This window comes from Mixophyes fleayi, chromosome 3 (assembly GCF_038048845.1).
Source record: "Mixophyes fleayi isolate aMixFle1 chromosome 3, aMixFle1.hap1, whole genome shotgun sequence".
Taxonomy (NCBI): Eukaryota; Metazoa; Chordata; class Amphibia; order Anura; family Limnodynastidae; genus Mixophyes; species Mixophyes fleayi.
The window spans coordinates 297,156,841-297,172,813 of NC_134404.1; the positions used below are offsets into that span (position 1 = coordinate 297,156,841).

Sequence of the window (15,973 nt, forward strand, 5' to 3'; positions counted from 1 at the left end):
CACAGTTGGCTGGGATATAATACAATGTCTTACAACATAATCCAAGATACATCAGAGATTAGATAGTATCTTTCATAACCTTGTTTCATGTGTTGTATAATTGCTAACTGTCTCTGTATATTCTATTCTGTGACTGTTATTCCCTTTATAATGTCTGATAAAGGGAATGCACTAAAAGCAAAATACTTTGCTTGCACAAAATGCAAGGTAAATTTGCCAAATGTAGAGCAGGACCTGGGGGTGCTCTGTGTAGATTGTGAGGTAGGGGGCACAGGCCCAGGGCAATATTTCGTTGTTAACGGAAGAACCAGGGTGGGCAGTATCGCTGGCACAATCGATGGGCACTCTGGTGCAGCTTTTTACCCATCAGGCGTAGACTACAGCTCTGTCTGCAAGCTCTCCTTCTACCTCGACGGGGGGCTACAGTTTCAGCGCTACTCCAATAACAGGTTAATGATGGGAAAGACCTATCAACCGCTGGCCCTTCATCCTCTATTGTTTTCCAGAGGGCCCCCATAGGGGAGCCCGCTTGGTCCTCCTCTTTGTTTAGGGGAATTGATAGACTGAACAGGCTTCTAGACTCTCCGAGATCTTCTTAGTCTAGAACCAAATCTAAGAGAACCAATCATCCTCTTCTTTCAGTATCAGATTCAGAAATATCATCTGAGGAGGATGGAGAAATTCCTTACGAGACAGACGGGCACCAGGTGACGGATGTTGAGGATTTTCACAGAAATCAAGGCATTGAGGATCTGGTCTTAGCAGTTAGAAGGACCTAAGACCTCTTAGACATAAATAAGCCTACCGCTGTTGATCAGGGTCTTTTTTAAAAAAAATAAAAAAAAGCACAGTCTGTTTTTTCCCTTCTTCTGAGTTAAGAGAAATTGCGGAGGCTGGTTGGTCTCAACCGGACCGCAAAGTAGTAGTTCCTAAAAGGTTTATGGCATTGTCTATAGTTGGAGGATGTTAACCATTGGGAACAAGTACCAAGGGTTTACACTCCGGTAGCACGCCTGGCGCATTACGCCTCGGCATGGGTTGCCAGGGCCATGGAGCCCTGGGCTAACCAATTTGCTGCAGCACGTCAGAATTCTGACCTTCTCTCCCTGGCGCTGCAACTTAAAGAGGCATCAGGCTATTTATATGAGGCGGCTCAAAATGCAGCCTCAGTGTCTTAAGTTGCATCTGGCTCAGTGGTGGCAGCAAGGTGAACCCTTTGGCTTAGATCCTGGAAAGCCGATGCAGAGTCATAGCATTCCCTTGAGGCCCTTCCATATTCAGGATCAGTACTGTTTGGCCCTGAGCTGGATAATATCATTTCTCAGGCGATGGGGGAGAAAATCACGTTCCTTCCAGTAAATGTACCAAAGTCTCGGGTACTCTGGTTCAGTTCGTTTTTTCAGCCCTTACGACGGAACTCATCCAATTGAGGTCAAGCAAGTAGAGGCAGATCTTTTAGCTCCAGAGGGCATGCGCAAAAAGGAAGGTCTTCTTCCTCTTCCTCAGCAAGGCGTGCTGCTCCCAAGCTGCAGAGTAAACCTGCAGCCTGTCTCGCATCCTCCTCTCCTCGCGGCTACAGGAGTAGGAGGGCGTCTGCAGTTATTCAGGGAACAATGGATATCTTCCTCCGCAGGTCAGTGGATTTAGGAAATCATGACAAGGGGCTACATGATCAGGCTAGTGGGTCAGGCCCCAAGTCGGTTCTTTCCCACCTCCTTACCGTTAGATCCCATAAGGGGACAAGTGATGTTAGATTGCGTTGCTTCTCTTCTTTCCGCAGGGGTCATTTGTGCAGTTTCGGAAGTGGAGAGACGCCAGGAATTCTACTGAAGCCTATTCTTGGTCTCAAAACCGGATGTTTCCTTCCACCCAATTATCAATCTAAAGTACCTAAATTTACACGTGCGGGTGGAAAGAGTTTGCATGAAATCTCTTCGGTCTGTAATAAATGGCCTGGAACCGGAAAAATTACTGGCGTCCATAGATATTAAGGATGCCTATTTGCACATTCCAATATGGGAGGAACATCAGTCCCTAGTTTGTTTCACAATAGGAGCCTCCTAATACCAGTTCAGGGCGCTTCCATTTGGTCTCTCGTCAGCGCCAAGAGTTTTCACAAAGGTCATGTCGGTGATGGGCAGTTGTTTTCGTTCTAGGGGGGTGAGAATAGTTTCCTATCTGGACTATCTTCTCTTCAAGACGGCATTCGCTCATCTCTGGAGTCAACATCTGGATCACGCAATCAGGGTGTTATAATCTCACAGATGGATCTTAAATCTAAACAATTCCCAGTTAATCCCTTGCCAAAGGATGACATTCTTGGGTCTCATCATGGACACCAGAGAACAGAAGGTGTTCCTTCCCGAGGACAATGCCCGAACCTTTCAGATCTTGACGACCTGGGACTTGTCTCAACGCAGTCCCTCCATGCTGCTATGCATGAAGCTCCAAGGGAAGATGGTCTCGACATTCAAGACTATCCCTTACAAAATATTCCACCTCAGACGGTTTCAGTGGGATCTTCTATCAGAGTGGTCAGGGTCTCACCTCAGATTGGACTCCCAGCCAGTCCATCTGTCTCAAGAGACCCGGTCGTCCTTTCACTGGTAGAGAATTCGGGACCATTTGATTGTCGGCAGGTCGTTTGTAGAAGTGTCCTGGATAATCTTCATGATGGACGCCAGTCTTTGTAGCTCGGGAGCGGTGACCCTTCATCTTCGCCTTCAGGGTCTCTGGTCACAAGCAGAAACTGCTCTTCCAATAAACATTCTGGAGTTGAAGGCTATGTTAATGACACTGAGGGGGGCTCAGGCTCTTCAGGGATTTCCAGTTCACCTCCAATCCCACAATGCCACAGCAGTGGCATACGTCAACAAACAGGGGGGGAGCCAAAAGTGCCAGGGCAATGCAGGTGGCTACTCAGACCTTGAAATGGGCGGAACTGTTCATTCCCTTGCTTTTGGCAGTATTCATCCCAAGCTTTTTAAACTGGGAAGCAGACTTTCTAAGTCAACACGAAGTTTTGCCAGCAGGATGGAGATGTCATGACAATGTGCTAAGAGTTCAGGTTGGGATACTTATTTCCTTCAATACCAGTTCTTCCATGCATTCTCAAGAGGGCCAGGCAGGGAGGTCTGCCAGTAATACTAGTGGCGCATGTATGGCCACGCAGGGTCTGCTTCGCAGACACTCTGTCCATGGCGGTCAGTCAGGGGTTTCGGTTACCTCTACGTGAAGACTTTCTCCTTCAGGGACTGTTTCCACACCAGGACATACCTCGGATGGCTTTAACAGCATTACTGTTGAGGCCGCCCTCTGGAGGTCAAAAAGGTTTTTTTTTCCAAGGTGGTGAACACTCGTTTGCGGGCTAGGAAACCTGTTTCTGCTTGTATCTACCACAGGATTTGGCAAACCTACATTCGTTGGTGTGAGAGTAGAGATCACCATACTGCGACTTTTAATCTTCCTCGTCTTATGATTTTTCTACAGCATGGTCTTGAAATGGTTGGGTTCCTTGAAGGTTCAGGTGTCGGCCTTATCTGTCTATTTTCAGTTGCGATTGGCGGACATGCCAGACATAAGGACTTTTCTGCAGGGGGTATTGCACATTCAGCCTCCCTATGTACCACCCACTGCTCCATCGGATCTTAATTTGGTACTTTTAATGCTTAAGTCTTCTCCTTTTGAGCCTTTACAGTCAACGGATCTGAAATTATTAACATGGAAGGTGTTTTTTCTCCTGGCAATCACCTCAGCTCGTAGAGTATCGGAACTTGGGGCTCTCTCATGCAGGGAAACATATCTGGTTTTCCATGATAATAGGGGGGTCTTCCGTACTGCTCCATCTTTTCAACCTAAGGTGGTATCGGGGTTTCACTTAAACCAGGAAATTGTACTTCCAGTTTTTCAAGAACCTTCTACTCCTTCCGGAGATAACCAGACGGAGCTTTTGGATGCCGTCAGGGCATTTCGCATATATGTTCATCAAACTGCATGCATTTAACGTTCAGATTCTCTGTTTGTACTATATGATCCCCGTAAATGGGAATGGCCTGCTTCTAAGCAGAGCATTTCCAGATGGCTTGTTTTAACTATCAAGTATGCTTACATCAGTGTGAATCGATCTGTGCCCAGTCGCATTACTGCCCATTCCACCTGGTCAGTGGGAGCTTCTTGGGCCGCGCGAAATGGGGTCTCGGCGGAGCAGCTATGTCAAGCGGCCACCTAGTAATTGGAATACACATTTACTAAATTTTACCAGCTCAATGTCTTTGTGACTTCTGACGCTAGCTTTGGCCATTGTGTTTTATAGGCCAGGCAATCAGAGCGGTCCCTCACTTAGAGGGGCTGCTTTTGTAAGTCCCCATGGTAGCAGTATCCCCCAGAAGGATGAAAGAAAAAAATGGGATTTTTATACTCAAGATAAATCCTTTTCTCTGATTCCATCTGGGGGACACTGCGTTCCCTCCCTTCTGCTCTTCTGCTGTTTGGTCTTTGGTTATTATTAATTATTATTATTAATATTTATTTATAAGGCGCCACAAGGCATCCGCAGCGCCGTACAGAGACACACAAAATTACAATACAATGGGAGACAGCACAGTACAGTAAACACAGCAACTCAGTAAGCTCAATGCACAGCTAGAGAGGGCGGGGAAGGGGGAGGGAGGATCCGCAAACGACATTTACTAAATGGTTGTTTTTCTCCCCTTCCTTGGGGCTTTAGCATTACACTGAGGAGCTACAGGGGGGTTGCAGAGGGGAGTGGTCTGTCAGCAGGTCACAAGTAACAAGTTAACTAGTTAAGTGCCAACTCCCTAACTCCCCACTACAACCCATGGTAGCAGTGTCCCCCAGATGGAATCCGAGAAAAAGATTTATCGTGAGTATAAAAATCCAATTTTTATTTGCACTACATTAATTATAGGAAAAAAAAAATCTATGAACATTTAATATATAAAAAACTTACGGTATTATTTTTCTTATCACGCTAGAGAATTAATACCTAAGACAAGCCCTTTTCTGAGTAGCGCCAAAATTGAGCCTTATGGATATCGGTTTTAAATTCTGTCACAGGACATTTTCTGTCAGTGAATGTCACCAACATATTTACACATCCAGTATCCAGGGCCGGTGCTAGGGTCCATGGCGCCCTAGGCATTTTTACAAAATCGGCGCCCCCCCCTCCTCCTCCCCCCTCACCCCGTCTTTCCTTACCTTGTCTCATTACCGCCGCCTCTCTGCTCTGTCTCCTCCCCTCCACTCACTGACACTAGTGAGTGGAGGGGAGGAGACAGAGCAGAGAGGCGGCGGTGGTGAGCAATAGCCTCTTCCCCCCCTCCCCGTGCATCTGAATGCTGTGCGGCGGCCATGACAGGTATGGTCAGCGGTCGCCGCACAGTTTTAAAGTCATTTACCATTCTGTGGCGCCCTCCAGAGCCCAGCGCCCTAGGCAAGTGCCTAACCTTGCCTAATGGGAGCGCCGGGCCTGCCAGTATCCACACAGGAAAGTTATATAGAGGATTTCCTTACTGCATGCTGTGCCATCTATCAACTTATTCCAGGACCATAGACATCTGGTTTTAGTTTACCTAAGAATACCTTACAGACATCCGAGGCTACTCTGCAACACTTACATTATGAAAAAAGCTCATTTTAAGATTTCATTATGTATCTGCTTAACACCACAACAAAATTAGGTTGCTGGCCATATTTTTGAGCTAAAACACAAACACTTTTTTGCCACAACTGGCAAAAAAATACATTTTCCAATTTCACAACCTAAGAGCTTCAGTGTGCCATATGCACTAGATCTTAAAATGCAAAATATATGGTAATTGCCATATGTAATGTTACTTATGAATAATTGTCTTTTGTTAAGTTTTAGAACAAATCATAATATATGGTAAGACAAGTTCTTTGCAACTTTATTAAAAAAAAATGTGCACAAAAAACATTGTCCGATATTCAGAACTCCAATCTTCAGTAAATATACACATTAGTGCAAAATCTGCATGTAGAATTTTAGTCCTTTAAATAAAAACTACTATTTTTAAAAAAATCCATTAGTAGTGCTTTAAATTTTGAATGGCGACGTATTTAATTTTAGTTGAGACACTGCTTTCATATCCAAATGCCAAAGGTGTGCTTATTAATGTGGATTTTCACTTAAAAATTACTAAAATCACACAAAAAAATATAGGTGCTGCTTTTTAATTATGTACCTGTAAAATCTTTGTATGGGTTAAAATAAATATTCTTTTTCTTTTCATGCCTGCCCTCTATGAAGGTGACTATTACAGCATGACACCTAAACATCATCTCCTAACACAATGAGGTGTGATTGCTCTCACTGTTTAACATTTGCATTAATATCTTAACATCTGGCCTGGACTCCTAAATCTTCTATTTCTATATCTGCACTATGTCACTACCCTTTGACTCAGAAGTTCCCTAGGATACAGGAGTTATAGTCAAATCCCGGACCCTATACCACGCACCTGCCCATGATGAAAACACCAATACAGCTGAGCACTGTGTTTTAATCAGTCAACAGTAGGAAAACTACTATTGAAACACCTAAATGGCTGCCAGAAGAAGAGTATATAAATATCCAACAGTGGGATTGTGTCTCAAGACAACATTCTACTGTACAGATGGATCTACTGTACTTAGTATGTGTTGGTACACTTGTATTTTAGCTCTCACAGTAATAAATATTTTATATAAATCCTTGGTGTGGCCGATTATTATGTATCCTGCTATGGTGTGAACTATCATTTCTAGACCCCCCCCCTCTCAATACTAACAATCAGTGCTGCTGCTGTGTCTTTTTGGTATTTTTTCTTGTGAGGTATAGCAATTAGAGATGCTCAGGCTCGATTCCTCAAGACCCGAACACACCTGAACTTAAGGGATCTGGCTCGGCTCGGTACTTTCGCGTACTGAATCGAAAACAAACATCATTGTTGCGTCGTCGGATCTCGGATCTTGCAATTTTTGGATTGCTTTTTAAGATCCAACATAACGGTGGGTGGAAGGGACAATTCCATCTTGCACCATTTTTCTTTTCTGCCACTGCTGTGTGCCAATGTGTCCTAGATGTGGTAGGAACTGCCGTGTGTTTGTGTCATTGCTCTGTCGCTTACCATCCAGGTCGCTGCAGTATTTGTCCGAAAGTGTATGAAAATAATATTGTGATCTGTGAGGTGGTCAAAATTTACTGCAAATGACTTGAAATTAGTGTTATTGAGGTTAATAATAATGTAGGAACAAAAAAAGAGCAAAAATTATGTGATTTTAGGATTTTTCCTACAAAAATCCAAAACCAAAACACATGAGGGCGGTTTTGCCAAAACACAAAGCTTAATCCAGATCCAAAACCCAAACCAAAACCAGTTCAGTGAGCATCTCTAATAGCAATTGAAACTAGTATTGTAGCTTTGGTTTTTTGTATTTACCGTGTGGTGTAGCCCAGTGCAGGATACTTTTTTCCTTTTTTTTTCCTTTGCTTCCTTGATTACATATGTAATATCATCCAGAAGAGTGTTAATAATTTGCACCAATATAAAGCTGGGTTACAAAAAATATCAACCAATCAGATGTTCGCTTCTTTTCCTGCACTGCACAAATGATAACTAGAATCTGATTGGTTGTTATGGGAAACACCAGTTTTCCTGCGTCATCGTTTTCAAATGTGCCTTTTCTCAGTCTCTCAATACATTTTTTGTGCTAAAGAGAAAAACAAATGTGTCAAAGATAAAAGCTGACTTTCAGCCTTCTGCTACCCCTAGCTCCAGGCCTCTATTCTAGTGGTAAGTCTGGCCCTGTGCACGGGTATGTGGTTGCTCTGTGCTACATATCCCGCACATTTTTTTTATTGTGTTTAGATCGGGTGGCTGTAAAGTGCAATGCTTAAACATCCAGAAATGCAGCCATCAGATTCTGAACAAAAGTGTACCATTGTAGGCTGTGCTTGTTCCAGTAATACTGATAAATGTATCTATAAATAGATTTCCATAAAGAATAAAATTAGTGATTGATAAAATAACTTTTGACATTAAAAAAGACATTCTATCATATTGGAAAAGCATCTCTCATATTGTGCAGCAGATTCCATAGTATTGTTGTGCTCTGTAGTTTCAAAAATAGTGAAAAAGTAATAAGCCATAATGGCTGATGGAGAAAAACTATAACTGTTATAGCCCCCCTCCCACAACCAATCATATGCTTCCCTCTGCAGCACTGAAAACCTGTTTATTATTTTTATTATTGTTTATTTATATGGCGCCACAAGATATCCACAGCGCCGTACACAATACTAAACAGTAGACCATAGAGGTAAAAACAGTACAAAGCAATTAAAGAGTAATACCAAGACTCCCGAAGCACCAAACATAACAATTATAGTGAGGTTGGAGCAGAAGGAATGGTAAAGACAGGAGGGAAGATGGTTTTAAATGTACCCTCTTTTTAAGGGATAGGGGCTTAAAATAGACTAAATTCAAATTTCTTCAACTCCAATAATAGTTTGCTTAATAAAATTGCATCAGTGTCATGTAACGGGTGTGATTAAATTATGAAAATAAGGGACTTTTAAAAGCTTCACTACCAGCAGGTTAAACTGTACTTGAACTTATTCACAAATTGTTGTAGATAACCACTGTACATATACTTTAAACATTAGCTTTGCACAAATCATAAAATAATATATCCAAAAGATAACTGAATGCAAGCATGTTCTGTTTAATGTAAAATAAAGTATACTGTACATCCATCTTCACTTGAAATATTAAGGTAACGTCTCGAGTTTTGTCATCTCTGCTTAGCTTAAAAGCATCAGCCAGTGACCTTTCTCAAACATATCTTGTGTAGGAAGAAGACTCTTTCCATCCAATGCACTTGCAATGTGGAAGGGTCAAGATACCTTAAATTTTTAATATATCTTACGAAATTTGGCCACAGGAAAGTACACAGCAGCCAAGAATGCTGGGTGAAAACTAACAAGAATGATGGGCTGATAGATAAACGGTGATTCAAGCATCAGTACACAGATGGTTCTGATTTGCTGTGTTTTTAAGCTGCTTTGACTGAAGACATAGAATATCCTTCTAGTCATAAATTAGCTCTTTGGAAGGAAACCTTGGCACTGGAGCTTTACAACCTTCAATTAGTAGGGGAAGAAGAATTTGAATGACTGTGGTATTGACATCTGTAGACTTGCATAGTAATCATTTCTAATAGAAATGAATATCTGTTTGAGGAGGTTTTGCATGGCTAATTAACTACCATTGAGAATGTAATTTTTGCATGCTCTCCCCATTGTCACCTTTCCCTTATCATACAATTACATTTTATTGTAGCAAGGGACGTAGTCACACTGCTTGTATAGAAAATAGAATACAACCAATGTTCGTAAATATTGTCTTGCAAAGCGGAAAATGTAATTTAAGATAAGATTTATCTTTTTTGTAACTTTTGCAACTGTACTAAAAGTCCCACAGCCATTTAAGCAAAATATTTTTATGCACCAGTCATCTACACTCGGCAGCCTATCAATTTCCTGGAGCACTGTTCTGATCTCCAGAGGTGAGATAATTCAGGATAGTAAAGTTCCAGACTTGAGTATACACACCAGTCTACAAAGGCAGATGAAATAAATGAACAAGCAAAACCTAAAACAACAACAATTGAATGGAATTCAGAAAGTCGGGATATACAATGGACTGGGGCTGGGAAAGAGAGTCTTGGCAAGGCAGACAAAGACCAGGAACTGAAAAAACCGTGGGGAACTCCAATAAATAGGATCTAGTACAGTCGCACTAGAAAGAGTTAACGGTATACACATGAGATTAAGGATTAGGCCATGTAGACCTGACCATTTAATTGACTGATATGCTAGAATATATACACACATGAAAAATCAGGTGCCAGACACACAATACACTGAGCTTCAAACAGTCCTTCTCCACGTGCAGACCAGATGGCAGACTACAGGATCTGAACATATTACCCCCTTCTCCAAACTTCAGATGCTCCATATTGTATAATGATGGGAAATATCAGGCTTAAGCCCATATAGATGTCCACCAGAGTCAAAAGAGAATTTGCTATTCATAAAACAATTCATATAATCCAGAATCGGGACAAAGGAGTATCTGTAGCCAAATCGGACTGGAAAATAATTTTATAAATTTGACATAAACATCTAGTGTCTGCACAGTTATGGCTCTTGAAGTTAGGCCAAAGCTGACAACCAGACACTCTGGAGGTGACAAAAAAAGCAGTCTTACTCTTTTACTCTTCCTTGCAGTTTGGATCGATAACATTGTTTGAGGTTTAGAATGCTGAACTTTTCCAGATTATTTGGTCATTTTTGAACCAGTCAAATTATCTGTAGGAATTACCTTGAAACAGCATACCAGGAATCCTAAAGGATCATCAAGAAGATACATGTCACTGTCCAGAAGATTCTTAGCCCAATCTCTAACTTCACCTTCCATAAAGAAATTATAGAATATTTTTCACTCAAGCTGGAGACAGAAGAGGTTTTAAAGAAAATAAGTTGAATGAAATCTGCAAAATGAAGGTCTCGTTGATTGTCCTTATTTAAGGTGTGTGAAATATGGTTGATCGGAATGTGGCGACAAAACGGAACTGGTGTAGGTAGTAGACCTAGTAGTCGCTGATCATTGCACAACAGGACTGGCAGAGGCAGATGGGCAGGTGTGACTGGTAGTAGTAGATAACTACATAATAAGGCTCAAAACGTATCTAAATTCATATTCTCCTATATCCACTAATTAATGTGTGCAGTGATTATTTTTTTTAAAATAGAATTCACTGGCCAGAGGTCAAATAAACAGGATCCAGTGCTGTCGCATAAGAAAGCATTAACAGGAGACTGCTGAAGATAACAAATAGCAATATTATGTGAGGCATGAATCTTCCACAAGGAAGAGAATGTATACACGAGAAGTCAGGTGCCACCAGTCATAAGCTGGACACACAACAATGAGCTTCAGTTTGTCTCCACCTATAGACCAGATGGCAGACGGCATGATTTGTACATCAAAGTACTGCCCATCCAGAGGCAGACAGATAGACAATGCATCCCTGACAGTTGTGGTGCACTTCTGGAATATTGGTTCAGCAATGTGTGCATTTAAAGGAGCAGATATTCTATTCTAGTTTTGGTATACCATACAACTGATAAGTGTTAGGCACTTACAATGCATATATATATATATATATATATATGCATTGTATGTGTAACTATATACTTTCTCTGCCCAAATAAACAATGTACTGTGAGTTTTTTTTACAATAATTCGGTTTTATGTTTTCATTTAGGACTTTAGTAAATTACCTCCAAGCACATGGGTTAATTCCAGTTCCAGTTGGGTTATGTATTAAGTGACTACATGTCTGTTTTGATAAATACAATTGCTGTATGCCTAAACTATCAATTAGAGTACAGTTATCCCCTACAGACTGATTTTGTGAGCACATACAATATTCATGAGTGGAGTTTACGAGAAACTAGAAATTCCTTAGTGCTTAAATGCATAATGTAGGAATGACTGTAACATTGCATGTTTTCAGGATCTTCACAACTCAACAGTGATTCACAGAATTTATGCAAGTCAATGCTGAAAAACTGCAGTGAGAATGAAGGTTTAAACACCACTACATTAATATATTCATATACAGTAAAGTCAAGACAGACTATGAACATTCTTATTTTAAGCTGAATGCCAGAGTTTAATACATATAATCAGTCATAAGGAGTGTTACTGCCGTCTTCCTCGGAAAAGGTCAGATAACCTGCATGGAAAAGCAAATGTAGTGATTAAAATCACATTTCATAATTCTTTTTCATATTAATTAGGCTCATTGATATGGAAGAAAACTTACTATGAATGGGGTTGAGGTTTATGAATATGAATTTAAAACATGAAGACTTCTGGATTCATTCCCAGCAAAGGTTAATAATAAATTCATGTGAAAATAATGCTGAACTTTATTTTCAACAAAATTTACCCTCTTTCCATAAGAAAAAAATGTATTTAGCTTGGAAAGCATGAAATAACTATGGAGTATTTAGCTACATGGTATACGGAGGTAAAAGAATAGAGTATTTTGTATTATTATGGATGAAAAGAAAGTGCTTCCCATTCTTCCTGTAACCCAAACTTGTGTTTTTTGCTACTCATGTCCCTTCATGCAATATACCAATCTATTATATAAAACTATTAATTTAGACCTGATAAGTAACTAGGCACATTCCTCTGTCCACTCATCTTCAAAGAGATTTTCTTTTTAAATTGACCTAGCATTTATTTACATTAAAACAATAGTGAAATGTTATTGTGAAAAAAAATGTTGGGTTCTATTAGGTTGCTTGATATCAAGCAAGTACTCAGCTTTCCTTTATTTTTGAAGATTATTTGTCAACTGGAAGTGAGGATCCTGTTGGTGGGTGTATGCACTTTTCATTTAACCTAAAACAAGAGCAAAGTCTATGGCAACTCACTTCTAAAGCAAAATCTAGAAGCATCCATATAAAGGTCATGCATTAAATCTAAGTCTCTTGTAAGCCTATGTGATATGTCATTCTTAGAACCCCGTCTGAGAAAAGTGCCTCAGGGATCTTTCTGAAATGTCCAGTAAAAGCCATTACTGTAACAACGGTACTTCCCTTTGTCCTTAAGTGACAGAATCAAGGGGTCTCATGTTCTGGATTTGGAAGATCCTGAGTAAGCCACCTCTGCTGGCATTGGTATCAGTCCATTCTTCAGGGCTTGAGACTCTTCAAATGTTAAATTAATACAGCACACTGTGAAGTGTTGATAACATTGATTTCAGAACTGCTGCCAAACCAGGGCATCTAAAGAACCAGCATTATGAAAACAATGCACAAAGAGCTGTATTCATTTAAACAAGACCAAAGTATCAAGCTCTGTAGAAGGTACATTACCGGTGCTTGAAGGAGTTACTCTGGAACTGCAGGGGCCCCATCTAGCTTTTCTTTCTGCTTGAAGTGGTGTCCATTCAGCTGCCTTTTGTTATGGTGGCACACTAGCGATTTCCTTAGTTTGTTTTTCCAGGAAAAAAAAAAAGCTTGCACTTGAAGTGTAGAACATTTTTCTTGGTGACATGTTTTCAGTACTTTTATTCAATTTTATTAGGCAGATTTTTCTTATGAGTTGACCAATCTCAAAAGTTCAGAGCTACTGAAACATTAGTACAACAGACTATGACACTATTGCTTCTTAAAGGCTACACCTAAAGCTTGGGAGAAGATTTATTTTCAAGGTCAATGACCAAAAGCATGCAGAAAAAGCCACATGGGAGTGGCTTAAATAATAATAAAAAAATAATATCTTGGTGTGGGGCCCAATCAAAGCCAGATCCCATTATGCTGTGGAATTTGAGAATAACTGTTCAGCATCGATCTCAGCTTTTCCTAGGTTCGTTCCCTTTTTCCACCCAAATGTTTCTCACAGTATTTTCCCAGAATTATACTGAATTAATTCAAATAACAAGACAGTTTGTAATAGGTTTTTTGAAAATGTTTTATTTTATTTGAGTTACAGATGGTACATCATGCCTGTGTGATAGCACTGGTCCTTATCAAATAGAAAGACTGTATTTTAATAAATAGTGGTTCAGTCTACAAAATGACCTCCTCTACATATAAATGATGGGTATAATTTCATTTTGCTGGAAGCTCTATTTTGTAAGTTTGGTTCTTGATATAACAATAAGTGGACATTTATGTATTAATTATTTTCACATTCTATCCAGTCAAAGGTACAGAAACAGTGCCTAAATATGAATACTGGAGAAGGCAAAGGCATAACGACAGAAAGATGGAACTCGCCAAAACCACGTCCGTTACAGAAAAAGCCAAAGGTAAATTATTCTCATTTTTCAAATAGTATTTTCAATGTTTCTACATTTTCTGTATATTTATTACACATCTTGTGGGTGTTTCATCCCATTTGGTAACAAGTCTTCAGACTTTCCCTTTGTGGATCAGTAGATTCATAAACATGGATAGGGCCATTTACAGTTCACAGTGATCTGCCTTAGTTTCATGAGTTTTGGAAAATATATACTTCAGTTACTAGCCGCTTAGCAGCTTTCTCAAGCTCTCCGGATAGATGATTAGCCTGCAAGTCTACAAAGAGCTTGGACTGAGCAGATGCAGTCAGGTGATTAGGAGTTTAATATCTTGGCATTGCAGCCGTGAGACTTTAGAGGAAGCATCCCACTGAACTACTGTATATGAATGCTTTACCACCCCTACATGAATGATCAAACATGTAAATGTGCTGTGATCACCAGAATATGTTTTCTAGAAATAATGTACAGTCAAAACAGAGTTTTCATCTATTAGTTTATATGATCTAATTGCTGACTGATATGTACTTTATTAGAGTTTGTCTTCTATGGGTTTTTTCTTATACACTGTGATAAAATGAGGGGCTTGCTTTCACTTTACTCTTTTTGGACCTCACAAAATATAGATTGAATAACTGGTACTTTTATAGTCTAGTTTGACGTTCCCCAGATCCCCACAGTGCTGTGAAGGAGACATTACTTGAGGATTGAGCTTCCCCCAAGTTCTTAAATGGTGTAATATTGTTCATTGGTGCGGATTTCATATGTTCTGAGGTTGGGGTTCCCTGTTAAACGTATAGTTCATGCTGTATTAATATTATATTTGTGAATGAACACAACAGTGTTTCTATGCAGGCCAGTCTTTGGTAAGGTATTAACTTGTAATATGTTAATTATCTGAATCTATTGTGTATAAATTGGTGTCATTTCTGAAAGAGATCTGTATTATTAATGTTGATTAAATCTAACCAGGTGGGTGCCATAGATAATGTAGGCCTATTGTTTATTCACTGGGACTTAATGAACTTTTCAGATTGTGTGACTTGGGTGGCAATTTTAGTATGTTCTCAGTGAGCCCTGTTGTCTGGAGACAGATAGTATAAACATAGGTCCAGACATCATGGCACAGTATAGTTTACCATTTATAGCTTTATACCCCAGCTACAGCATGGGGTATAAAGCTATAATCTAGGTGCTACTTTAATTTGAAGACAGAGCAGGGATTATTATTATTATTAATTTTTATGTATAAGGCGCCACTAGGTGTCCGCGGCGCCGTACAGGGACAAAAACGAAATAACAATACGAGGAGAGACGGCACAGAACAGTAAACAATAATCACAGTAACTCAGTGAGCTCAAGGCACAGCTAGAGGGACGGGGGAAGGTCAGCCAACAACGGCACCAAGGAGGGAGGGCACGGATGAGAGGGAGACCCCCAGGGGAAGAGGAGGAAGCGAGAGGGGATGGGGGAAGAGGGTCCTCAAGGAGTAAGGCTAGGTAGCAGGCGAGCAGCGTTAAAAGTGGTTAAGACAGGAGGAGAGAAGACCCTGCTCGAAGAAGCGTACAATCTAAGGAGAGGGGAAGACTGACACAGAGACAAAGGGGAGAGAAGGAGGAACGGATGATAAGGATAGGGGAAGGGGAATGTGGGGGAAGAGTCAGAAGAAAGGGTAGGAAGTTAAGTGGGAGACTGGAAAGCTTTAAGAAAAAGGTGGGTTTTTAGACACCTTTTGAAACTGGACAGATTAGGGGAAGTTCTGATGGAGCGGGGGAGCTGGTTCCAGTGGAGGGGGGCAGCGCGGGAGAAGTCTTGGATACGCGCGTGGGAGGAAGTGATCAGGGGGGAAGAGAGGCGACGGTTATTGGCCGATCGGAGAGGGGGCAGGATGGAGCATGAATAGAGAGGAGGGAGGAGATGTAGGGTGCTGTGGAGTTGGCGAGGGCCTTGTATGTAAGAGTGAGGAGCTTGAATAGGATTCTGTAGGGTAAGGGGAGCCAGTGAAGGGATTGGTAGAGGGGGGAGACAGAAGAGGAGTGGCGAGAAAGGAAGATGAGCCTACCGG

At 40.8% G+C, this 15,973-nt stretch overlaps 1 protein-coding gene across 2 annotated transcripts in view; it reads left to right on the top strand.

Annotated features, from left to right (window-relative positions):
* VRK2 (VRK serine/threonine kinase 2) overlaps positions 1-15,973 on the top strand; it is a 66,368-nt gene that overhangs the window by 46,553 nt on the left and 3,842 nt on the right. For both annotated transcript variants that reach the window (XM_075203849.1, XM_075203850.1), the window contains exon 12: positions 13,810-13,917. In XM_075203849.1, the coding sequence (XP_075059950.1) occupies positions 13,810-13,917 (108 nt within the window). The remainder of the gene's footprint in view (positions 1-13,809; positions 13,918-15,973) is intronic.